At 60.1% G+C, this 13,697-nt stretch overlaps 1 protein-coding gene across 10 annotated transcripts in view; it reads right to left on the bottom strand.

Moving 5' to 3' along the window:
- Positions 1-440: 440 nt before the first annotated feature.
- The window catches only part of ANKRD11 (ankyrin repeat domain 11), a 189,457-nt gene continuing 176,200 nt past the window's right edge, over positions 441-13,697 (bottom strand). For 7 of the 10 annotated variants that reach the window (XM_078063608.1, XM_078063602.1, XM_036119798.2 and 4 more), the window contains 6 exons: positions 13,529-13,676; positions 6,666-13,153; positions 5,068-5,166; positions 4,840-4,983; positions 3,330-3,422; positions 441-1,389 (listed from right to left, as the gene is read on the bottom strand). In XM_078063608.1, coding sequence (XP_077919734.1) covers positions 1,204-1,389; positions 3,330-3,422; positions 4,840-4,983; positions 5,068-5,166; positions 6,666-13,153; positions 13,529-13,676 — 7,158 coding nt within the window. In that variant the 3' untranslated portion in view covers positions 441-1,203. Of the gene's footprint in view, positions 1,390-2,965; positions 3,130-3,329; positions 3,423-4,839; positions 4,984-5,067; positions 5,167-6,665; positions 13,154-13,528; positions 13,677-13,697 lie in introns of all 10 variants that reach the window. The other 3 variants (XM_078063609.1, XM_078063606.1, XM_078063607.1) reach the window with 2 other exon arrangements.

The raw sequence follows: 13,697 nt of genomic DNA, 5'->3' as shown, positions 1-13,697 counted from the left end.
AGGGGCTCTCCCCGTGGGGACCCCGCATCAGCAGTGGCCTGGCTGGGAGATCTGCCAGCCACATGTGGAAGCTCAGGGTTGTGCTCCCGTTCTGGGCGCAGAGGGCTGGGCGGTGGTCTCTCCAAGGCCCTGCAGCCCAGAACCCACCGCCCCAGTCGTGAGGGACTCTTGTTTCCTTCCTATTCCTGCCAGGCCCTGGGGGCAGCCGGCTGGAGGTGTGCCCGTCGGGCCTCTCCCTGTCCCCCCTCTGCCCCCCGCCCTGGTCTGGCTGCCTGGGGTGTGTGGGGGGGGGGGGGGCTTGGGAAAGGAGGGAAAATTAATGTTTCAAAATTAAAAGGTACTAATCGGGAAGGGAAACAGTTGAAGACGCAGAGGGACCCCTCAGCTGAGTCCTGTGGGTCGGCCCCTCCTAGAGAGGGGCCTGTCATGTACAAAGAGCATTTAATTAATTTATTTATTTCTTTACACATAACTGAAGTGATGTTACAGTACAGAAGTTATTTACAACTGTGCAGTAATGTGTTGCAAAATAAATTATCTAGAAGGCAGCAAAAGTACATTGTGAATGTGTATAAAACTGTACAGCGTTTACGGGTATACTTTTTATATGATTATTGGCTCTGTAGTGTTTCAAGTTATGTTCTCAGAAAGAGAAACAAAATGCCCAAGATTAAAGGAAAAAATATACAAACCACGTGGATTTGACTCCATTAAAAACACAACCCGAGTCCCGGCTCCGAGTCCGTGTCTGGCGGGCGGGCGGCTGGCCCTTCCCGCCGCACAGCGTCCCAGCCCGACTGAGGCCCGGGGCAGCCGGACAGCAGCTGGGTCCGCACTCTCCTTGCCCTCCGACCTGGAGGGCGCGGTTTCTGAGGGGTGGACGCCTTAATTTTCTTTTAGTTGATCAGAATGGAACAAGAAATTTTAAAAAATACACTCGGTTCTGCAGCTCCTGAAATGCCCGTGCAGCCGGCTGGAGGGCAGACCCCGGCCGCCGTGTCCGCATCTGCGTCCCCGAGGTCTCCTCGGCCTCCCGCGGCAGCTGGTATTACAGAGCCTTGCCCCAGGGGGCAAAGTGCGGGTCTCTCCCTGGGTGTCCCCACCTGAGGGACAAGGTCTCCCTCCACTGCCTGGACGTGGCAGCAGCACCCGGCAGACGCGTGTGGCCCTTGCCCGTGTCCTGTGTGGCCGTGCCGAGGTGCGTCAGGCTGGCAGAAGCACGAAGTCGTCGTTGACATCGACCATGGGCACGTAGAAGGAGGGCACCTCGTTGACACACAAGGACTTGTGCCCGGCGGGGTCCAGCTCCTGGACCTTCAGCTGCCACTCCATCCTCTGCACGGCGTTGAGAGCTGCGGCCTCGTGCTGTTGCCGCATCAGGAGACATGTCTGTGCGGGAAACAGAGCAGGTGAGGGGAGCTGAGGCAAGACCCTGGCCCCCCCATGCCCCCCAGCTGCCCAAGCGAGGCCGGCCCCCGGGGCCCATCCCCCCACCCCCACCCCACAGGCCACCTGAGCGCCCCCGGCCTCCGCACAGCTCAGCAGCAGTGCTGAGCCCACGGGCGCCCAGCCCCGTCCCTGCGCGGTGCCCCACCCCGAGGTTTCACAGTAGCGTCTAATTGAAACTGATAGCTACTGTTCTTGGCCATTTTCATTTTACAGTTATTTAGGGCTGGTCATCTTAGCTTCACTTGTACTACAAATTATGTCTTTTTAAAAAAAAAACTTTTAAGTAGGCTCAACGCCACATGTGGGGCTCGAACTCATGACCCCAAGATCAGTAGTCGCATGCTCTACCCACTGAACCAGTCAGGCGCCAAAAAACAAACAAAACGTGTAAAACCGGTTATCTAGGGTTTGAAGCGTTTTGTACGCGGGGTATCCTATTAATTAGGTTCTAAATAATGGCGGTGGTACCGTCAGGGTGTGCTACGTAAGTGTCCCGGATCGAGCAGGTGAAAGGGGAGAGCCGAAAGAGCGTCTGACGGCATCACTGAGGTGGGACAGGGCCGGAGGCGGCGCGAATGGGCCTGGGGTCGGGCGGGTTTGCGAGCAGAGGGTGGATGTGAACACGGTGTGAGGACTCTCCTCGCGGCCAGACTTGTTTTCTCAGACGTGCGCACAGAAGCACAGACGGTGGAGGATCAGTGTCTATAATCTGCCTTAAAATGATTCAGGGTGCTGAGGGGATCGGGATGTGAACCCTCCTCCATCTTTACTCTTCTGGAAACGAACCACTGTTTATGGTGGCCACGGCTCCAAACCAGTCACACTTGGCGTACTTCATTTCTTTCTTTTTCAAAAAAGATTTTGAGAGTGCACGTGCACAAGCGGGGGAGGGGCAGGAGAGAGAGACTCTCAAGCCGGCTCCGTGCTGAGCGAGGAGCCCAGCGCGGGGCTCGATCCCATGACCCTGAGATCGCCACCTGAGCCGAAACCGAGAGTCCGATGCTCAATGACTGCGCCCCTCCATGTCTTTTTCTATTCACCCTGTTTTTTAAGTTCTTTGTACGTTGAGGACGTTACACTCCTGTGTTTTCAATGCACAACGTCTAACTTTAATGTGGTCAAGATGACTTTGTCTTGTTACGGGGCAGCCACCAGGCCTGGTGGAGGCGGGAGCTTCCCAGGGACGAGCCCAGGGCCACAGACGCCGCGTGGGCTCCTTACTGTCTGCCGTCTACTCCACGCCAGCACCTCTCCGAGGGCGCCGCGGCCGTGGGTCCGTGAGGGGAGGGGACGCAGGTTAGGGCCGGCATCCTGCAAACACTGTCTTCCTCTCCAAGAACAGCCCCCCCCCCCCCCCCAGCCCCAGGACTCTAGTGAGAAGAGCGGGCACGGCCCTCTGGGCCCTGCCTCCTGGAGCCTCCCAGGGGTGGCGCTGACCCTAGTGTCAATTCTGTAACTGGCGTTCAGTTTTCCAGTTGGCAACCCTAGCACCTGCGGATGAGGATGTGCTTCTTACTTGCTAATCTTTCTCTATCTCCCACCCATCCTCTGCCTGCTGCACTGGTCAGCACGTCCAGAGCAGCGGTGCTGGGTGCATGCTGTGACCTTTGAGGAGGGCTCAAGGTGGGGTCCCACAGAGGTCTGACCGCCAGCTGGTGACAGGAGCTGCTCCCCGCACACCTGGACAGGAGGGAAGACACTCTAAGGAGGCAACATGGGGGCGGGGAGACCTCAGCTCCCTGAAAGTATCCACTGGGTTCAGAGGGTCTGACACTGTCACTTCCAAATAGGGGACCCAGCAGCAGCCACCCCGCCCCCCGCCCCAGACACCTGCTGGGACCCCCAGCCCAGGCGCAGCCTGGGGGGCACAGGGCCCTCACCTTCATGCGGTCATACTTGTCATCCACGTCCTGGAGCCAGGAGATGAACTGGCGGGCATTGAACCGGTCGCGCACGGACTTGTTCTCATCCCCCTGAAAAGAGCAGACGTGGACGCTGGGGGGTGGGGAAGAGCCAGGCAGACGGCCCACGTGCAGAGTGAAAGCCATGGCCTTACTCTGGAGTCCCCAGGCGCTGTCCCGGTCCGGGACCGACCCACACGGCCCTCCCTTCGCATTCCCCGCCCCCAGCCCCGGAGGCTGCCGTGTGCCTCTGTGTTTCCCTTTCTTCTGTTTGTAACTTTCTGTAAAAAGGACCCCGAGAGGCCCGCGGAGGCTTCACGGTGCAGCAGGGACGGCCAGCCTGCCGTCACTGTCCTCAGAGCAGCGCCTGTACCCACAGAGGGCAGCCGGTGGGTGGTCTCTCAGCCCCCGCGGTCTGGCCCCACGCGTGGGCCCCGGAGAGCTGGGAGCAGGCCCCGTACCAGACGCAGGGAGGGCTCGCTCAGCGGCAGCTCAGAAGTCACCAAGATGCTTGCTTTTAGGTACAAAATCCCCTAAAGCAGCTCTTCAGTGCCTGACCGTTCTACAGCTTTTGCTTCAGACAACAGGTTCATGGGGAAAGTTAATTTCTTCAAATTTTAAGTAGGCTTCAGGCCCAATGTGGGGCTTGAACTCACGACCCTGACAGGAAGGGCTGCAGGCTCTACCGACTGAGCGAGCCAGGCTTCCCTGATGGGGCAAGTTTTTGAGATATTCTTAAGGACTATGTAAGTGCGTGGAAAATCCTTAATGCACTAATAAGTTTTAAAAGAAATCCCTGAACCACCTACTTCCGCACACATCCAACCTGAGAATGCTGCTCATGAGCCGGGGTGCAGTGGGAGCTCACGCTGGCCTGTGGGGCACAAGGGTCACCGGGGGGCAGGCCCAAAATGACACACTCTGGGTGGATTTTAAAAAGTCACAGTGGTGTCAAGAGAATCAACTGGTGACAGAGTCTGGCCCCAGGCCTGAATGCGGCAGGCAGCAGGGGATGGAGGGGGGACACGGGAGTCTGCGGGGACAGGTCAACACTGGGAGCTGCCAGCAGCTGAGGCCCCTGAAAGGCACAGGCACTCGGGACACCCCCCGGGAGCCGTCTTGCGACCACGGCAGGGGGAGGAAGGGGCAGAGCAGGGCCACGGTGCCACCGCGGGGGAAGGAAGCACGGCCATGGTGGGCAGGGGTGCGCTCAGCACCTCCCGGCCCCCGGCGGCAGCGCCTGGGTCTGTGTGTGCACAACAGCTTCCGACTGGGCCGTTCCTGGGCAGCCCCTGCAGCCGGGGCCTAGGGGTCACTCCTCCTAATTATGTTTTCCAGGAAAATTTACTGACCGGAGGCCCCTGAGGACCCGCACCGAACGTGCTGCTGTCTGGTCGCGCCCCCCGCGCCGGGCCGACTCGATCTGTGGGACGCGGGTATTTCCACTCGCCGCCTGTGGTGCGGCCCGAGCGCACGCGTGCCCACGCACCTGACTTTCCAAGGGCATGTTGTAGACCTCCGAGTCCAGCAGCATGGTGCAGGCACTGAACGGCACCGCCTGGTTCGCAATGGTCCTCGCCGCCCGGCAGTGAACCCGCAGGATCTCCTGCTCGCAGGAGACGATGAGCTTTTCCTGGAGGAGAGGAGCCGGATGAGCCAGGCCTCCCGCAGGCCAGCCGCGCCCCGGCCCGACGCCCGCGCCCACAGTCCCTCTTACCCGCTCGATGCTGTGTTGCAGACGCAGCTTGCCCCGCACCGTCTCCTGCTGCTTGAACAACTCCTTCAAGGGCTCCGCCAGGGAGGGAGGGGGCGCAATCTGCAATCACGGGGGGTGGGGGTTGGCGGGGCTGTGAACTCGCACCAGGACGCCCGCCCTCTGCCCACCCTTCCCGAACAGCCTGGGTGCCCGTGGTGCGGCGACAGGAAGGGAAACAGAGCGGTCTCTACGAAAGAAGGTGTGAGACCCAGTGGAAAGTAAGCAGAAGCTACACAAACACAGTGACCCCAGATTTTCCACAATGGTCGTGGTACTCTGTTTTGAAAACTAAAATTTAAACGAAAAAGGCAACCAAACGTCTCACTGAACAGAGATCCCAGGCCAGATTCTTTTGGGATCTGGTGTCCCAGACAAGACCAAGCAGCTAATCCTCCCCGCCCCAGGACCGACAGGGCTAAGCTGCCTCGTCTCCAGCCCAGGGCAGCCTGGGATCAGGGAGAGCCGTGCTGGGAGGGGGGTGCCGGCCCAGGCACTGTGCTCTCAGCGCCTCCCCCCCGGAGCCTGACACTCCGAGCCACGGGTCCTCGATCACAACACACCGGATGTCAGCCCTGGTGGAGAACCAGCTCAGACACCAACTTTCAGAGCACACGCATCCAACGTGACCCCCTGGGGCCGGGGGGGGGGGCTCCCCCTGAGACTGGCGACGTGGGCTGTGCGCCTGGGCCCTCCCAGCATGAAACAGACGTTCTGGCTTTTCTTCAGGGTGTGATCTGCGGCCCCCCCACCACCAAAAAGGCAGCAAGTCACCTGCACGTGGAGCAGGCCGGGCAGGCTGGGAGTGAGCAGAGGAAGGCTGAGGTCGGGCTCTGCTGTGCGAGCAGGAGGCAGGAGCCCACCCAGGGGAAGGGGTGCGACAGGAGCAGCAGGGACGTGCAACATGTGTGCCTAACGGCCCAGACGTGGACTCGAGGGGGCTGGGAGGCGGTGTGCACGGCGGGGTTTGGACGGGTCCCGTCTGCACAGACACGGGGTCACTGGGTGCCAATGGAGGATGATCAGGTGGCCAAGGGAATGGAGTAGACGAAAGGGACCAGAGGCTCCGTGTGCAGCGCCCACGGGTGGGGCTGGGGGCTTAGGGACAGGCCCTCTGGGTGGAGGAGCCCGCGAACCCCATGAAGGGTGCACTTGGAGAAGGTGGGAAAGGGGCCAGGGTTGCTCGGGCTCCACTGTGAGGAGGATGGAGGCCTGGCTTCGCGTCAGCAACGTGGAGCCACCGGGAACCAGGACCGAAGCGTGGAGGGACTCACTCAGAAGGGCCAGGCCTACGTGTCCGTGGAGGCACTGGGGTGTTAGAGGGGCTCCCCGAGTGGCAGGGAGTGGTACAGCTGCGTGGGTGTGCGTGACGCGGGAGGTGGGTAGTCCCGGGTGAGGAGGAGGGACGCTCACAGAGCCAAGTGAGCAGATCTGACCCCGAGGCGCTCCGTCAGCAAGGCCCGCCGGGTGGGAGGCTGGTCCCCAGGAGGGCAGCAAGCCCTGCGGGCTTGGCGTCTGCGCTCACGCGGCCCGCGGGGTCCCGGCCCCGCCCCGGTACTCACCACGGGGATGTGCAGCTTGCTGAGCGGCTTGCCGTCCAGGAGGTAGGAGCCCGTGTAGGTGACGTACTCGGCGTAGCACTGGGGTGCCTGAGGGGTGATGTAGCAGAGGATCTTGCGCTTCTCCTCGATCTTCTTCCTGATCTGCAAGTATTCGAAGTACGGGTTGGACCTGTCGCTGTGGTAGGGCTCGATGTCGTCCAGCTTGATGGCGTCCACGATGGCGGCCAGCGTCTGCTGGATCACTTCCCGCGTCTGCTGTGTGGACGTGTTCATCTGCTGCTGCAGCTGCTGGCTGGAGCGCTGGAAGCGGCGCTTGCGTGGGTGCTGGGCCTGGGGGTCGTCCTCCTCACAGCAGCGGCCCTTTGCTCGGGGGGCGGGTGCGGGCGCGGGCTCCTTCTCCGAGGGGGGCGAGCTCTGCTTGTTCTGGTTGGCCAGCATCTGGGCCCGGTTCCTGGTCATGCGCTGGGGGATCTCCTCCACTTTGGGGGCCTTGGGGGCTTCGGCCGCGGGTTTGGGTTCTGGTTCCATCACTTCGGGCTGGATGCTGCCCAGCGGCCCCTCGAGACCGGCACTGTCGAGTGGGCCGGCCCCATCCGCCACGGCCGAGCCGTCCACGGGGGCGTCGGGCACGCTGTGGGATGCGGCCGGCGCATCTTGGCCCTCGGCCGCCTCCTCTCCACTCCCTGGTGGTTGCTGCTCGGGGGGTGCCGGCGCGGGCCCCAGGCTGGAGTCGGAGTCCTCAGGGACCCTCCCCTCCAACACGGCCCCTGCTTCTACCGCGGCTTCCACCGTGGCATCTGGCTGGGGCTCCTCCGGGGGCTCGGGCTCTGCGGCAAGCCGGGGGGCCACCTGGTCAGGAGGCCGCAGGGGCTGGTCCTCGGCGGCCGTGGCAGGGCCATCCCCGCCATTCAGGACCACAGGGGGCCCCGCTGGGGTCTCTTCCGGAGGAATGAGGGCAGGCTCTTCTATAGGTTCTGTTTCGACGTCGGAAACGTCTTTCGCTTGAAGAGGGGGAAGGTCTGGCAAGGAAAAGGGCCCGAGATCTAAGTCGTCCTCGGCGCTGGGGAAGCCGTCGGGCCAGGGCACCGGCTCCACCTGGCCGAGGGCCGACAGGTCATGCCCGTTTTCCAGGAAGTTACTTTCCATGGGCCCCAGAGCCTCCACCTGAGCCACGGTGGTCAAACACGCAGGCTCCGGGGCCGTGTCGGGGGCTGCTTCCGGCAGCGGCTTGCAGTTGGAGAAGAATGGCTCCAGCCTGGAGGCAGGGGCAAAGGCGGCTGGCTCCTCTGGGGCGGAGACAGAGGCCGGGACCGCCTCCCCCACGTCACCTTTGGCGCCCTCAAGTCCAGGCTCGGTGGCCGACAGAGGGTACGAGTCAGGGGAGCCTGGGTAAGGGGGCTCTGTGGCCCCAAAGGGCCCCGGCGCAGCAGGGTGGACAGCCTCACTGGGGCAGAAATGCTGCGGGGACTCTGGGAGTCGCTGTGGGGACTTAAGCAGGAGGTCCGGCCCCACAGGCCAGCTGACGGGGTTCTCAGGGGCGCCCCCGATCAGGCTGCAGGAGAGGCCCTGGTCTGAGGCTGCCGGGTGCGCCCACTCAACGGGCTCCTCCGTGATGACCGTGCTGAAGGGCCCCTCGTCCAGTGGTTCCAGGTAGCTGGGCTCCGGGGGGATGATGGCGGCAGTGGCCTGCTGGTCCTCCGTGGCATCCAGGGGGATGCCCAAGTCAGGCGGAAGGGCTCCCTCCATGGATGGGGCCAACAGCTCATCTCTGTGTGGAGGGGGGGACTTCGCTTGTAAACCAGGGAAGGCACCCTCTGGGGAGGGGGTGGTGTTGACCGCGGCCGCAGGCGGGCAGTGCAGAGCGTCCGCTTTGGGGGAGGGGATGCCATAGTCTGGGGAATAATACCCCGGAGACAAGCAGGCAAACTTCTCGGCAGGACCTGGGGGCCCAGGGGCCTTGTCCTCCAGGTGCTGCCCCGGTGAGTCGTAAGTGGACGCGGTGGGGACACTCTGCTGTCTGAACAGCTTGTCCCCAGGGCTGAATTCTTCCTCGGGGGTCCTCCTGATATCGACGGAGACCGAGCGGTAAAGGCTTGTGCACAACGGCCTCGTAGGCGTCTGGCTCGCGGTCTCACAAACCCCACCCGCCGCTACAGAGAACCTGTCGAAGAAGGAGGGGGAGCAGGCGCGGGCGGACGTGCTGGACACGGGCTGGGGGTCTGCACAGTCGAAAATGAGGTCGGAGTACTCGTCGGCGCTGCAGGACGGTGTCCTGGGCGTGTGCATGGCCTCCTCGTAGCTGGGGCATGACACCACGGACGCGGGCGTGGGGACCCCGGTGGGCCGGCCCTGGTCAGGCCTGGGAGAAGCGGGCAGGACCTCTTTCATGTGCGGTCCCGCCAACCAGTCCCTCGCGTCCACAGCTGGTCCCGGGTGGGGCTTGTTCTCGGCGGCGGGCGGAGCAGGAGCAGACTCCTTGAGCTTCCTGTCCTTCAGGGCAGGGTCCAGCGCCAGCGGCTTCTTGGGAGGGGCGTCCAGACTCTTCTTGCGCGCGTCCTCGGCGGGCTTCATCCTCTCCTTGAGCTTCGGGTCCCCGGACCTGTGCCGCATCTTCTCCATCTGCTTCATCCTCTCCTTGTGTCTCTTGTGCCGCTCCTCGACCTCCAGGTCCTTCTGGGACAGCATGCGCTCGAAGCTGGTCATCATCAGGTCACCGTCGCCCAGAAGCTTCTCTCTGGGCCGCGCGTCTCTCTTGCCCACGTCTCTGGACACCGGCAGCTTCTCGTTTCCGTTGCTGACCTTTGCCGGGTCACCCTTCTCTTTCTCTGGGTTTTCCTTGAACTTCTCCTTCAGTTTGGTCTCGCTGAGTTTCAGGCTCTCCTCCCTGGACTTGTCTCTGAGCGGGTTCGGAGGGTTGTCCTTGTCTCTGGCCGCAGGCCTCTGCTCGTCCTTGTGGTGCCGCAGGAGCCCGTCCCCGTGCCTGTCACGGTGCTTGTCCCTGTCGTCCCTCCACTTCTCCCGGTGCTTCTCCCTCCTCCTCCTCTCCTTGAGGGCGCTGGCGGTGCTGGACCCGTAGGGCTTCAGCTCCTTCTCTACTTTCTTGGAGGGTTCTCTTTCAGAATCGTTCTTATCTTTCTTCTCAGTGGAGAAGAGCTCGATGGCTTTATCTAACCCGTCCTCCACGTCGGCTTTCGTGCCGTAAGGGATCCCATAAGCGTCGGCATCCGAGAAGTCTTTGTCGTACTGGCTGGGGTCCTTCCTGCCGCCAGAGTCCTTGTAATCATCGCTCTTCTCTCTTTTCTCGGACTTGTCTTTCTTGATTCTCTCTCGATCGTGGCTTTTCTTGGACGAGGACGAAGAGTGTCTGTGCCTCTCTTTCTCCTTGACCTTCTCCTCGGGGGGCTCTGTGAAGGACACCTCCAGGAGGGCACTGAGGCCCGGCTCCTGCCCGCGGTCCGTGAAGCTGTCCGAGGACACCTCGCTGGCCTTGTCGTTGGAGTCCTCCCTGTACGCGTGCAGGGCCTCCTCCTCCAGCTTCTCCAGCAGGCTCTTCTCGGCCTCCGTGCTCCTCGATGCCTTCCTGTCTCGGCAGTGCTCCCTGTCTGGCCTGTCCCGGTGCCTGCTCTTGGCCTTGTCCTCGGCAGGGGGCTTCCTCTCCACCTTCTCTGGGGGCTTCTGTTTGTTTTTCTTTTCCTGAGTGGAGTCGACGGACATCCGGTCTTTCCTGTCCTTGTACTTTTCTGCGGAGTCTTTATCCTTCTTGTCTTTGTGCTTCTCGAGGACTTTCTCTTTCTTGTCTTTGCCCCCTTCTAGGGCTCCCTTCTCCTTTTTCTTTTCTCGGAGCTCCCGGTCTTTCTGCTTCTCTGAGTGCTGCCGGTCGGCGGAGTGCTTCCGGTGCCGGTCAGGGTCTGGGGGGCCGTCCACCCGGGGCGGGTCCCCGGCCTCCCCGAGTCTGAGCCCGCTGGCCGCGTACTCGTCTTTCTCATCCTCGCTCTCGTCGGTGAAGATGTCTGCGATGTACCAGCTCTTCTCCTTTCCCTTCTTCTCGTCCTTCTTCTCAGGGAAGTCCTCGGAGAGAAGCCCAGGGAAAGTCTTCTCCCTCTTTTCCTTAACTTGGTCGAGAGACGCTTTCCTCTCCTTGTCTTTGCTGTGTGTATCTTTATGCTTCTCCTTGCTATCTTTTTTCTCTTTAAAACATTTGTCAAATTCCTTGTCCTTCTGACACTTCTCAAGGATGGATTTTTCGCTTTTATCTTTGTCACTGGACTTGTCTTTATATTTCTCTAATTTCACTTTCTCCTTCTTCTCCTTCTCTCTGGCGGGGTGGAGCCTCTCCCAGGGCTCCAGGCCCTTCCCGAAGTCGCAGTCGGGCCTGTCCTTGAAGCTGGCCTCGCCGCCCAGCTCCTTCAGCTCCTCCCGGTACGCCTCCTCGGGCTTGGCCCTGCCGTCCTTGCGCTCCTTGGTGCCCTCGAGGGGGTCCTTCCGGTCCCGCCCGCCCTCGGCAGACTCCCTCCTCTTTTTGTCCTTCTCAGGAAGGCAGGTGGGGACGCCTTTGTGCTTCTCCATCTGCTCCTTCCTCCTCTCGCAGCTCTTGTCCAGACAGTCCCTGTCCTTCTTCCTGAAGAAAGCGTCCCTGTCGTTCCGCTTGTCCCCATAGTCTCGCTTCTCGCGGCCCTTGTTTTCCCGCTTCTTGTCCTTGCTGTCCTCTTTCACTGTCTCCAGGATCAGTCTGGCCACAGGGTCACTCTTCACGTCCCTGTAGTCCGTCACTGGAGAATCCCAGCTGTCGTCCCCTTTGAAATCAAAGGACGAGTCGGACAGGTCGGAAAACCACCTGTCCTGCTGGTCGTCAGAAAGGCTGAACTTGGTGTCTTCGTTCTCCAGAAACTGACTCTTGTTACAGTATTCATCAAAAGCGGACGAGTCTTCCTTATAAACCTTTTCTTTTTTGAGTTTTTCTTTCTCTTCTTTGAAAGTCTTTTCTTTCTCCTTTGAAAGTCTGTCCTCTTTAAAGTCATTCTTTTTCTCTAATTTTGAGGGCCTGTCTTTGGACTTTTTCTTCCTTTCCTCTTTGTATAGTCTCAGTTTTTCCTCTTTAGGAGACTTTTCCTTCACTAATTTCTCCTTTTCTGCTTTATTTAAACGGTCCTTTTCTTCTCGGAAAGACCTGCTCATGTCTTTGATTCTCTTCAGGGATTTTTCATCCTTGGAAACTTTGACCACCTCCTCTTTAAAGAGCCATTCCTTGTCCTCTGACTTCATTTTGCCAAGTCTCTCGTCCTTCTTGAAGTGGTCCCTGTCGTGCTTCAAGGCCTTCAACTTGTTTTCGCTGGATACATCGTTGTCCAGAAGTATGGCCTTCTCGGACCTCTGCTTGGAGTCCTCGTACTCATAGGTGAAGCTTTTCAGCTTGAGTTCCTGACCGACTGAACACAGCCCTTTCTCCTTGTTTTTGTGTTTGTGTTTCGTTTTGTGTTTCTTGACGACCTTCCCCTCCTTGTCCAGCTTGGGAATGGCCCCATCCACACTGCCATGGAAAGAGCTCTTCTTCTCGGACAGGGCGCTCTGCAGGCTGCCCCTCTTCCTGTGCTCTTGCTTCTTCCTCACGGGCTTCAGCGACTCCACGCTGGAGCCCTCAGAGGAGCAATCAGACTCACTCGTCAGTCTCGTCCTTGTGGAGTCTGACAGAGAGCTAACCTCTGACCAGGCAGGAGAAGAAATGGTTTTCCAATTGTCTGTCCGCCAGTGCTTGGCGTGCGGGTCTGAGTGGCTGGGGTTCTGCTTCTGGGCAGCAGAGCTCCCGTGGGACGAGGTGGAGGAGGCAGACAGAGAGCTGAACAGGGAGGGGTCCTTCAGCACCAGCGGGGACTCCTTGAGGCAGCCGGAGCTCCCCACCGAGTCCCCATCGTCCTCGCCACTCTCTGAGGACTCACTGTCCGACTCCGATGAGCAGAACTTGTCGTTCCTCTTTCCAAATCGCACTTCTTTGCCTTTTGTTTCTTTCTTTCGCTTCTTTTTCACTTTTTTTTCCTTCTGCTGCTTGGAACTGGAAGGTTCCCGTGTTTTGTTACTGGGCAATATTGCATGTGCCGAGAGTCTCAGCTTCTCTCCTGTCCCCACAGTGACACCAACGTCCTCCTCGTCCGACGTGTCTGACAAGATTCGATGAGCCGCTTTCTTTGGTGCAATTGTGTTGTTTTTAGTGTAACTTTTCACTTCCATTTTGGGTATAGAAATAAAACTGTTTGATTTAGTTTCTTTTCTGTAATCCTTTTTCAGTAAGTGTTTGTCGTCCACTGGAGGGACTCTGTCCTGCTCGTCATCCTCGTCAAACTCGTATTCATCCTTGACAGGGGTCACAGTTTTCTGGGGCTCTGGATTCTTAGCCTTGTGCTTTAGGCCTTTCTCAAATTCAGAGTCTGTGTTATTGCCGTCAACTGAGCTAGAAGGTGCGAACGACGGGGCGTCTTCCTCCTCTGAGCTCTCTGCTGGGAACAGGGAGGAAGAGGTCAGACACAGATTCACAGCCACCACCCAGAACATGCACGGGGGGGCACACAGCAGACGAGGTCCGGGCTGCCCTCGGCAGGGAAGGGAGGAACAGCCCTTCGCCTGATTTAGTGAAATCAGAGGCTGACCAGAGAGAGGTCTGTGTGAAGGCAGGGCTGGCACATCGCAGTAAGCCTGCAGGACTGTGGGCACGGAAACCCCCGGGGACAGGGCCTGGCAGTCCAGAAGCTCCCAGAAGCACAGGCGTTGGCGGATACGGGGAGGCCCGCTGTGCCCCCCACAGCAGCACAAGGAGACCCGCACCCCATGCTCCCAGCCGCAGCCGGCACACGGCGCGGCGCCCAGCCTCTCACCGGTCGAGCTCTCCTCGCTGGATGTGTAGGTCCCCTTGCCCAACAGGAGATTCACCATGGTCGGGGAGTTGGCCACCTTTAGGGGCGTCTCGCCTTTTCTGTTGCTTTGCTGAGGGTTCCCTCCATACCGTAACAACAGCTTCACCACCTACAAAACAGCAACAGGCAC

The sequence above is a fragment of the Halichoerus grypus genome, chromosome 15, assembly GCF_964656455.1.
Source record: "Halichoerus grypus chromosome 15, mHalGry1.hap1.1, whole genome shotgun sequence".
Classification (NCBI taxonomy): Eukaryota; Metazoa; Chordata; class Mammalia; order Carnivora; family Phocidae; genus Halichoerus; species Halichoerus grypus.
This window is presented reverse-complemented; position numbering and strand designations above follow the sequence as displayed.